At 42.4% G+C, this 12,395-nt stretch overlaps 1 protein-coding gene across 1 annotated transcript in view; it reads right to left on the bottom strand.

Moving 5' to 3' along the window:
* RYR2 (ryanodine receptor 2) overlaps positions 1-12,395 on the bottom strand; it is a 3,481,211-nt gene that overhangs the window by 2,791,403 nt on the left and 677,413 nt on the right. The window contains exon 16 of the mRNA XM_086925791.1: positions 11,624-11,759. Within this exon, the coding sequence (XP_086781917.1) occupies positions 11,624-11,759 (136 nt within the window). The remainder of the gene's footprint in view (positions 1-11,623; positions 11,760-12,395) is intronic.

Raw genomic sequence — 12,395 nt, forward strand, 5'->3', positions numbered from 1 at the left:
ATGATATATTATCATTGGTTCTTCCTCCCAGCCCAAAGTCATGACATCCAGGACAGGACCCCCAACCCCCCTCCTAAGGTCTCTATGACCCCCTTTCCTATTTGTCATAAAACAATGCCAGTGAAGGGAGGAGGAACAGCGTCCCACTCACAGTGATGTAAGAGGTATAATCATTAAGGCACTTTCAACAGCCTTCCGCCAATCAATTACTCCGCCTTACATGCAATGCAATAGGTATTGATTCATGCAGGGGGGTGTTTTATGGAGGACCGGTCTGCTAAGTCCACACGGACAGCACCTTTCCAAGCCACACAGAGGAGTAAATAGAATGAGTAGCCAAGCATTGCACCTCAGAGACCCTGACTGCTATCAGTTGTCTCCTCTCGGGGGTTGCCCACCTCAATCAGCACTGTCTTTGCTTCAGGTGTAGCACTCCAGTAGCATGGGTCAGCACCAAAAGGCTTCTTTCATTGTGGACTTCAGTCATGGTAAGCTGCTGGAGACTTGTAAGCCCTTCACTGGCACCCTTTTTTCACCATGGTCTTTCACTGATGTGGGCACTGAGACCTCAGCCACATGGGCAAAAAGGGATTGGGCCCCCCATCAATAGAATGTTTGTCCAATGGCATCAAATGCCACCATCCTCTGCCAGATATCTCAGCTGCCTAATGTCTCCCCATGCCACTTCCCTCACCTCGGGCAATGCTGTGCACTTTGGTTGGTTTAAATATGATTGAAAATAAAATGGGAGTCTTATCTCTTCACCCAGAGAAAATTCCTCAGTTCGATGCTACTGTCATATTACAACATGCTCATAATAAGATAACGTCACTCAGTACAGGCCAGGAGCTCCATCAGACTGTGTATGCCATTATGGCTGCTCCGACATACCCCTGACTGACCATCTTGATTAAAGAACGGACCTTTATTTACCCTCTATCAGAATAAAGAAGTAGAAAGGGACAAAATAAAATAAACAATAAGCTTTCCCATTGTTTCTGGCGGCTCTACAATTGTTTAGATGTTAGTGTTTCATTTAATAATATTTGAAAAAAATCCCTTTAGATTTCTTAGGATTAGGCCTTTTAGATGCAATATCTCATATTTCTCTAAGTCAGCCCTTAATTAAATTCAGACTTTACACTCGCCTGATGGGCCAAATTATGCTTCTAGCTCAAAGTCCCCCCAAACAATAGGCTCAATTAGAGGACATTAGGCATGTTACTGGGAGAGGGAGAAGGTGAGGGCTGAATCTATATAGGTTAATTACATTCACACTGGCTGACAAGCCAGGGCATGCCCTTCCCAGAGAGACAATTAGGGAGCAGCCAGACTCCTGCCTTCATTCTTTCCCCTGCCTCCCTTGCAGTTTGGGTTGGAAGAAACCTGTTTTGCAATGGCGGTTAGGGACAGGCTTAAATCTCCCAGGGAGGTGTCACTAATGACCTCCTGAAGTTGGTATGTTGAAAGGTCTGAAGATGCTTTGCAGAAGGGCTAGCATAGGGGCAGAGATGCCACTTTCTGGAACTCACACACCCCACTTAAAAACCCCAGCACACGCCAAAAAGTTCAAAACAATGTGATTAACATCTAACATAACCCATGCTTCTGCAGACTCTGTCTTGTCCCCTTATTCCAACTGAGTCAATATGGGACTGAGCACCTAGTCAATATGAATGAACCTGAACTTGGAGAAAAAACAGCCCTGCAACACTAGTCAAGAAAGTAATACTTGAAACCCTCCAAGCCTCATCTAAAAGGGTAATATATGACATTACACACAGATCATCTATCTTTCTAAATCATTTCCTCTACCTACCAAAATGAATCGCTACCCTGCGAGCAGGAAGGGTATCACACACTCAAAAAAATATCAAACAGTTAAATAAATATTCATAGGAATGATGTGTGCAACCGGCAAAAACCAACAAGAACTTTCTACTGAAAAAAGGCTGAATTTGCTGAATCAATTCTAGCGAAATTATGCTCAGTATATAAATGTAATTACATAGAGCTAAAACAATAGCAACAAAGCATGCAGAACATTATATAAAAAAGCATTATATTTACAATTTCGTGGGGTGCCAGCTCCTTGGGCAGGATTGCAGTATCGGTTTCGCAATTCTCATCTGGGAGAAGAAAACTATTCTGAAATATCCCCAATCTTTCTCTCAAGAAGGATGCAGGAATAGTCTCTAGGTTAATGGAAAAATGTAGATTTCCTTAAGGGTACTTTGATTCATATTATATCATTTGAAAACCATTGTGCTATGTTTTCTTTTCCTGTGTAAACTCTGTAAGCACATTGTGGCATATTTACAAGCCCCTATCGTCACCACAACGTCACTTTCCACAACTTTGTGGTGGCAATAGGGGCTTCACCATATTTACAAGGCAGTGTAAGCCACTTAATGTGGCTTAACGCTGCCTTGTAAATAAGATACCCTTTCACGCTGTACTTAGTGTGAAAGGGGAGGGCAATGGGTGTTGCTGTGGATGTTCCAACGCAACTCCCATTGATTTTGACGCTCCTACATATTTACACGTGTGGCAGAAATCTGGAGCAGCACCAAATTTGAGAGCAGGGAAAACCTGGTCTTACCCTTACGAAACGAGGAGAAATGTTTCATTTCTCCTAATTTTTGCTGTTTGGAAACAGCAAAATGCCACTAATTGTTTATGTGCATGAAGGTGTCCTTTCCTCCACAGCTAAATTTGCTAAATTTGAGGTTTGAAGGGGATGCTTGGTAGGAAAACATTGGGGGACCCATGAAAGCCATATCTCCCTGTACTCCCCCAGGTGTCTAGTTTTCAGAAATTTCTGGGTTTGGTAGGGTTACCTAGATGGCCGCCGAGCCCGGGGCCAAAAACCCAGGTGCCCTCCCTTGCAAAACCAGATTGTTTTGTGATAAGTCATTTTGATGTCTCCACAATACGTTTTGGGCACTTTCCTGATGCGGGTACTTGGCACACCCACACAAGTGAGGCACCATTTTTATCAGGAGACTTAGGGAAATGCTCCATAATTTTACATCACAGAAATGTGAGGAAAATTTGTCTTTTTTTGACAAAGTTTGAGATTTGCAAGGGATTCTGGGTAACAGAACCTTGTGAAAGAGCCACATAAGTTACCCCATCCTGGATTTCCCAGGATGCCTAGTTTTTAAAATTGTACAGTTTTGCTAGGTTTTCCCAGGTGTTAGCTGAGCTAGGGTCCACAATCCACAGCTAGACACTGCGAAAAAGGGCATGTTTTCACTGGAAAATAAGATGTGCCCACATCGCATTTTGGGCCATTTCCTGTTGCAGGCACTAGGCCTACTCACACAAGTGAGGTACCATTTTTATTGGGAGACTTAGGGGAATGCTGGATGGGTGGAAGTTTGTGGCACCCCACAGATTCCAAAACTTTCCATCACAGAAATATGAAGAAAATGTGTAATTTTTAACAAAGTTTGAGGTTAGCGAGGGATTCTGGGTAACAGAACCTAGTGAGAGCCACACAAGTCACCCTATCCTGGATTTCCCAGGATGTCTAGTTTTCAAAAATGTACAGTTTCGCTAGGTTTCCCCAGGTGCCGGCTGAGCTAGGGTCCAAAATCCACAGCTAGAAACATTGCAAAAAAAGGATCTGTTTTCACTGTAAATATGTGTTGTGCTCACGTTGTGTTTTGGGCCGTTCCTGTCCCGGGCACTAGCCCTAGCCACACAAGTGAGGTACTATTTTTATCGGGAGTCTTAGGGAAATGCACTGTGCATGGAGTTTTGTGAGTTCCTGCAGATTCCAGAACTATCCATGACAGAAATCTGAGGATAATCTGTTTTCTTTTTATAAAGTTTGAGGTTTGCAAAGGATTCTGGGTACCAGAACTTGAAGAGAGCCACCAATGTCACCCCATCCTGGATTCCCCAGGATGAATAGTTTTAAAAAATGTACAGGTTTGCTAGGTTTCCCTAGGTGCCCGCTGAGCTAGGGTCCAAAATCAACAGCTAGACAAATTGCGAAAAAAGGGTCAGTTTTGTGTGGAAAAATATCATGTGCCCTCATTGCGTTTTGGGCTGTTTCCTGTTGTGGGCACTAGGCCTACCCACACTAGTGAGGTACCATTTTTATCGGGAGACTTAGGAAATTAATGATGGGTGGAAGTTTGTGGCTTCCTGCAAATTCCAGAACTTTCCATCAAAGAAATGTGAGGAAAATGTGTTTCTTTTTTTACAAAGTTTGAGGTTTGCAAGGGTTTATAGGTAATAGAACCTGGTGAGAGCAACACAAGTCACCCCATCCTGGATTTCCCAGGATGTCTGGTTTCCAAAAATGTGCAGGTTTGCTAGGGTTCTCTAGGTGCCGGCTGAGCTAGGATCCAAAATCTACAGCTATGCACATTGCGCAAAAAAGGCCCGTTTTCACTAGAAAAATGTGATATGTTCATGTTGCGTTTATGGCCATTTCCTGTTGCAGGCACTAGGCCTACCCACAAAAATGAGGAGCCATTTTTATCGGGAGACTTAGGGGAACACAGAATGGTAGAACAAGTGTTATTACCTATTGACTTTCTATGCATTTCTGCCTTCCAAATGTAAGACAATGTGTAAAAAAGAAGTCACTTTGAAAAATGTCATCTAATTCACATGCTAGAATGGGTTCCCACAATTTCGCAGATGTGCAAATAACTACTGCTTCTAAACTCTATATTTTCTTACCATTTCAGAAATATGTATGTGTCCTTGATACCTATTTTTCACTCTTTACATTTTACCAAATGCATTGCTTTATACTAGGTACACAATGAAAACCATTTGCAAGGCACAGCTCAGTTATTAGCTCTGGGTACCCTGGGTTCTTGGTGAACCTACAAGTGCCATATATCACCACAGCCAGAAGGGTCCAGTGGACGTAACGTAATATTTGTTTAAAAAATCTGCCGTACTAAGAAGAAGTTACAGGTGAAAACTTTGTCACAAACAGCTGTTTTTTGTCAACTCAATTTCAGTATTTCTTTAGTTCAACTGAAAGCTGGGAAGGTGGTGATTTTAATACCATAACTCCTTTGTTGATACCATTTGCAGGGAAAAGCCCATATGCTTTCTTTTGCAGCACTTTTCCACAATTTTTAAAAAACAAAAACAAATGTTGCTCTATTTTCCCCTCGAGAGGAATACATAAACCCTGGGTACCTTTAGAATTCTCAGGGTGTTGGAGGAAAAAGACACAAAATTTGGCATGGATACCATATGTGGACAAAAAGTTAAAAAAGGGCCTAAGCCCAAACTACCCCAAATAAACCAAAAAAGGCTTAGCACAGGGGGAGGCCTAGCAGCAAAGTGGTTAAAATCTGATTTAGTGACACAGGTGTCATTTGTTAGACATATGAACGTCACTGCTGGGCTTGGACCATCTGCCTAATTTAGGGTGTACTTCTGACAAGGTAAAATTCGGCGATTCCAAACAGAAAACGAAAACAGTAAAACTTACCCAGATATCTGGAAGAAAATTCCCAAGGTGGCAGGGCAATTAGTTTTTATGTTTTACTGCGGCTGCTCAGCAAAGTTACTGTGCCTTCAGAGTAGTCACCATGGTAATGGCTTCTCAGAAGGCATGGAGGTCGCCACAAGGCCTGTCAGGCGAGTAGCGCTAAATATGGTGAAAAGTCATCTGTCACCGTGGCAGCATAGCAGACCAGCCATCAAATGTTAAATAAGGAACCATACAATTGGAACTTTGGGACAACATCCCCTCACAGTATGTCAAAATACTATGGGACCTCAGCCTGAGAAAACAAGGAGGGACCTGGCAACCTTACAGGGAATTCATAGGGGGCAGTTTAGGGGTGGTATTCTGACACTGGCTAACCAACCCGGGGTTTGTACCCTGAGGCTGAACAGGGGACAGGGATGAGTCCTCCCTCACCCTGCCCCTTCATCTGGCATCCGATACCCTCTGTTTGCGAGTGGTACCCTCAGAAACGGTACTATCAGGGCACCCTTGTCGGCTACCGTTCTCAGTTCTTCTGACAACGGGGGGAACTCATTCCCCAGAATACTGTCTATGGGCATCTGGGAATTAACTATGACCCTCCTCTGGGTCACCTCCCTTCCCATTCCAGGTGTACCAGGGCCATAGGGTGGAAAAAGTCCTGTTCATGGGCCCGAGTAATCATACACACCTGGCCTGTGTACTGTTCTGGGGACATTAGCTTTTCAACAACCATGTTCTGGCTAGCCCCGGTATCCCTCAGAGCAGTGACTGGGACCCCAGTCACTTAGCCAGATCGACATGGCAGTGTAAACTGCACACACAGGCTCTGCAATTGCAGGCCTGAGACATGGTTAGAGGGCTACTAATTGGGTGGCACAATCCGTGCTACAGGCCCACTAGTCGCATTTATTTGAAAGGCCCTGGGTGCTGCACTTTACCAGGGACTTATAAGTAAATTAAAAATGCCAATTGCATATGAGACAATGTAACCATGCTTTCAGGAGAGAGCAGAAGCACTTTAGCACTAATTAGCAGTCGTAAAGTGCAGAGAGTCCTAATGCCAACAAAATCGAGTTCATTAAAATTGGAGGAAGAAGGCAAAACATTTGGGAGTGACCCTCCAGACAGGGCCATTTTCCAACACAATATATTTTGCAAATTTTACTACTATGAGCTACTAAAATCCTTAAGGGCCGCTTCCTTTAACTTAAGGGGCTAGCCTGTCGCAGGCAGGTATTATTAACACCTGGGCCTGCCCACGCCTTTGTCCTTCGACTCAGCTATGCACCAATCCCAGTGTGACACAAGGAACCAGTTTTGAGGGACCACAGAGGAGGGGTTACTCATTTTCTGTGCCACACATCTGTGATAGGCACAGGAGCCTTGCCAATAAAGGTTCTGCCATGTTGGAGTTAGGTAGAGAGGGGCATTATAGGATTGTTTTCAGTAGGACACACAGGGACTGCTGCAAAAGTGGGAAAGGTTACCCCTGAAAAATTTTCTCTAGTGGTTTGGGAGGGTTCAGGAGTCACCCCCCCCCCCCCCCCCCCAACCCACAGGCTACTGCCAGGCATAAATGTGGGACCCCAGGGAACCCTCTTCAGAACATTACTGGATCTGTGGAAGACAGAAGATGGACTGCACCTCCTGTTAAGACCTGTGAGGGGAACTGAGAGGCTGAACGTCACTTCCACATGTACCCAGACAAAGAATTAGACTCCAGGGGTCAGTTGGCTGTCCCCCCTTTTAAGCTAAAGGGACACAACACGCTCCTAGAAGTCCTTTTCCTGAACAGCGCAGCTGACCAGTTCCAACTGACTATACCTTGGATCTGGCTGGTGGCTTCGTTTGGAGTGAGTCTTGACTCCAAAGTGTTATTGCTGAAGTCTTGGACCATTGGCTGTGTCAAAGTATATTCCTCTTAACATCCTGAAAAACATGGGACTTAGAAACCTTTCGGCTCCAAAGACATCCAGAGGACTGGAGAAAACATGCTAAGGTCAGTTTGAAGAAGGCAAGCTACCACTGGACTAAAGATTCACATTGATCATGCTCATATCTTCCCACAATAAGAAAACCATTTCAGTGGGAAGTCACTGTGAAGGTATTCGACCCAGTAAAGCAGAGTTCAGCAACAGCTTGCAGCCTTGCCCCACTTGAGGAATTCTAACTCCCAAAAAGTGGCTAAGACTGAAGAAAGAAATCTTCAGTGGGCAAACATTCCAAAAGTATCTAGCTGGTGAGAGACCTCGTGTGGAAGTGAATTTTAATTATCATGCCCAAAGATCGCTAGACATCAATGGCTTCAGGCTATCCTACCTCGTGGAGCCCTCTGTGGTTACAACCTTCTACTTTGCCCAGCTGAGGATTTTTGACTCCTAATTCAGAGACTAACTCAGAAGGCAAAATGTCTGACTGTGAAAAACCTGGTTTCTATATCTGACCCGCGTTCCATTGTGGTCGCCCTTAAATCGTGTCTAGGTCTTGTGACTGGCACTTAATGCTCTTTGTAGCTATTTTAATTTTACTCTTAAAAATGCATATCTCTGATTTTCGTTTATTGAACTTTTCTTCTTTTGGTGTAATATTGTTCACTAACATATTCTCTCTTTTAATAACTTGGAGTGGGATTTGTATTGTGTTGTGTGTTCGACTTTGTAACTGCTTTGGGACTCCTAAATGCGTTCAATCATTTCTTAAGTTAAGCCCGTCTGCTCTGTGCCATAGCTACCAGGGCTTGCACTCAAGTTTAAATTACTGAAACCTTTACTGGACCTAAAAGAGATTATGACATGTGGTGGACTACTATGTATCCCAGCTAACAATGCACTTTTTTCATATTTTAGCATTATAATTCTGACAACTTCCATTCAGCATGTGCAGGTGGGAAATATCGAGAGCAGTTCCATGGATTATTGTCTGCTCCAACCCTTCTGACCCTTTCACAATGTGGCATCTTTGTAGTATTGAGACGACAAGCCCTCTGATGATTAAGGGCTGTAAAGATGGGCCCCTAGTTAGTTTGAACTCTGAGACAGAGGCCTATGTCCCATACAAACCTCTTCTCCATCATTTTCTAAAGAAAGCAATGAGGTGCACAGCTAGTTATCGATCCATTAATAATAATGAGGTGGACAGAGTGCACCTTACTTTATAGAGTCTCTTTGCATAGTGAACAATTTGTGAATTCTTCACAGTGCAAAGGTGAGTCTGCTTCTTGCACAATGCAGAGCACTGTACTGCAAGCAGCCTCCTAGTGAATCAGACCCAATTGTAAAAGTTGCAAAGGCAAACACTCAAGCCTTCTGACGCAGGCAGCTCCGCATCATACAAACAAAAATGTTGACGTATATGATCGATAACCCTAATTAAAAGATAATTTAAATATAATGTAATTGCTTTAAACTGTGCGTGTATCTAAAAAGCTTTTAGGGAGGAATGATGCTTGCTTTTGTATGAAGTGGCTATACAAGAGCACTGAATATTCATGATACATGTTTCTGATAATAGATTTCACTTAGGCATTCTTAGTTTGAATCCATATGCAGCCTTCTGATTGCATGGCTCCCATTTAAGAGATTGGGAGAGTGAAGTATGTGTTGTGCTTAGCAAGGGCACTGATTGTTCTCCTGTTCAGTTACTAATTCCTTCATGTTAAACAACTCACTTAGGTCCATTCACCTTGGATGAAGTTCACTTCTTTATATGGCCCTTAAACAATCACTCTATTCAACCAGTCGTTTAATCAGTTGCTTTTTGTCAGCAGCCACTTTCCATCCTCTTTCCCTTTTCTTGGTGTTAGTAATTATTTCCTGTACCATGCTTGCTCTTTTTGGGTTAACCCCGTCCCCTGATCAGTTCTATTTTTGACTCCTATCAGTTCCAAATACTGGTATGCCCCTTCTTCTCAGCCTTTGAGCCTGATTTAGAATGTCGAACAGGGTACTCCATTGCAAAATGCAACGGAGTACCACTTCGCCAACCCCTTGTCCATCTGCCTCATTTAGAGACAGGCAGACCTAGCGTTTCAGGTTCCATCAGCGTAAAGCTTCCTCCAATGGCCCAATGGAATAGAGGCTATTGGAGGAAGGATATAACAATGCTGGCCCTATTAAGGGAGGGTGGTGTAATGTATTTCTTTCCAGGCAGTAAGGGACAGAGAAAAACAGAATTGACCCCCACACCTGGCATAAAACTTCCAGGGAGTCGGGGTCACTAGATTTTTGTTTTGAAGAAACAAACTCCTGCTTTGGGAGCCTTGTTGCTGAAGAACAAAAGCTTTGGAAAAGTTTGGTGAATGGCCCTCAAAACCTACGGAGGCAGACCACCAAAAGTGAAAGAAACTGTCATGACAGCAGTTACTTTCGATCTACAGAGATGACCTCTGGGCTGGCAGTCATCTCTAAGTTTGGCAGATAGAAGTCTGTCACAATGGCAGCGGTAATGCCTTTCCCGACCCTTAAGGGAAGAACTCCATCCATCAAACCTTGAATCAATCCCTTTGATTTTAAACATACTAATATATATTCTATCAACTGACTTTATACAGGGCATCTTTTCATCCCAAATTCCACATCGGTACAATATCTACTGGAATCACTCCTTTCACACTCCCCCAGAACCGATACGTTCCTAAATTCCTCAATACCAATCATTTTCACACTGTATTCCAATGTGTTTGTTACTTTATGTAACAACACTTATCACCTTGGTCACTTCAGAGCATTATGGGAAGCAACATAAACGAATGACAATGAGGAAGGGTTGTGAGTGCAGCCAAATTCAGGAACTCTTACTGAGTCTGGCATTGCTTGGATTGTTTGATCACTCCCATTTCTGAGGTTGTTGTTTAACAGAGAGCTTTGCTGAAAGCTCCTATCTCCTAGCAGTGGACCAATGGCTGATTTGCAACCACCTACAGCTCAACTTCTCTAAAATTCAGATTTTTTAAGCTGAAGAAAAATCAACAAAGGCAGTCCTTTGCAACTCAAGATGATCACAGGTTATGTCAACATCTGGTTGTTTGACTAGTTATTTAATGAGGATCATTATTTAGATTATTATGATTGATTATGAAATTTTCAAACTAGACTTACCTGTTACCTTTACTTGCAATTGCTTGTTGTTTCCCAAGTCCTAAATAGGAATAGTGAACTCTAGACAGTAATTGGTCTAAAATGACTAGCTAGCAGATTGATGGAAAAATGGAAGTGGAATTCTCAACATTGTATTGTGCATACTATAACAAATAAGTCTTTATATGTACGGGCCTTTGTACTTAGCGGGCTTTTATAAAAGAGGAAATTTCGAATTTTAATATCCTAACAAGAGTTCTAAATCCACAAGGAAGAAAGATAATGGAACTCACTGCCTGCAATAATCAGAAACATTCCTTACAGTCTTCCCGAAAATAGCTTCAACACTTCCTAATCGTACATATTTGAAGACTTCTAAAGACATGGTTTGAGCAATAACGTTTAAAACAGTCTACTTTCTTGCACACCTAATATAGCCTTAAAGTCTGATGTAGCGGGCTCTACCGGCCATCAAAGGCTCGCTCCAGCATTCGGCTCGGGCCTTTAACAAGGAAGTGGGCCATTAATGGCCGGTAGAGCCCGCTACAGAGGGTTCTAAGTCTATTAGCACATTCCGCCTCAGAGGGTAGAATGTTCTAGTTTATAAAACAAAGGTTTCACAAAGCCCGAGGGTGTTGAAATCCCCTTGGGCTCAATGATGCTTTTCGTTCACAGCAACAGCTGTGAGCAAACTTAAGAATGTTGGAGGTCCAGGCTTCTATCGGCCATAAGAAGCCTGGAGCACTCCATTGTTTTGAATTGAGCTCCCTACATTTCAATGTTCAAATAAGATATTGAAATATTATGTTTTCACATACTTAGCATCTAACAGTAATTGTATCACCAGTGCATGATCATGAAAATACATTTAAGAGTGTGCTTATTTTTGCCACATTTTATTACAAGCTCATACATATTACACAGCTTTTTTACCATCTTCTTGGGCCAAGTGTGTGCGCTATACAACATGATTAATAAATAAATACATAAAGATCTGTGTGAATTCAAACATTTGGTAAATCATCTTGTCCCAAAAGACCTTTAAAGACAAATACTCCTTTATGTATCTTACCTAGTAATTCGTAGAGGGAGTTCAGAATGGATTTCCAAGCCTCTCCTGCCTCCTTTCCTGCTACATCTGCAAAGTGTGCAGCACTACTGTAGACATGGAGGCGATCAATACATTCCAGGACAAGATTGATCATACCCTGAAAAGTAGGTGCATATGAAAATAATTAATGTTGAAGACATATCTATATATAAAGCTACATCTCAATTGTGGTAACAGTCCAGTAACCAGCTAGTTCTCCTATCACTTGTTGACTGTATGCTTGCATTTGACACTGCTGCCTTTTGGCTAGGTTCATGCTATACCACATATATACATACTGTAATAAACCTATACACTCTGCAGGTAAAATACAACAGCTAAGCATGCAAAGGACTCTGATTATTTGGGAAAAGCAAATAAAACACGATGACATGATGTCTTTTTTTACCATTACATTATATTGCTGAAAGTTTCAAAGCATTTTTCGGTGATAGGTGAATCACTTTCAGAATGATATATATAAACATCATTACAGGATATTATGTAATTCGACCTTGTTTTATTTAGTTTTTAAATCTCTAGAGCTGTCATCATTATCTTAGAGGCTTACTCCTCCTGAAATAGTCAATTGTTTTGTATGTGATATGTGCCTAAAACTGAATTTCCTTTATGTCTCAATTAATGTACACTAATTAATGACACCTGACTCATTATTTGTGTGAGCGTGAGGCCTGCCTTCGAGCACACTGAGGTTTACTTCCAGTAGAACCCTGTGTAAAGTACAAGTCCTAAG

The sequence above is a fragment of the Lissotriton vulgaris genome, chromosome 6, assembly GCF_964263255.1.
Source record: "Lissotriton vulgaris chromosome 6, aLisVul1.2, whole genome shotgun sequence".
NCBI lineage: Eukaryota > Metazoa > Chordata > Amphibia > Caudata > Salamandridae > Lissotriton > Lissotriton vulgaris.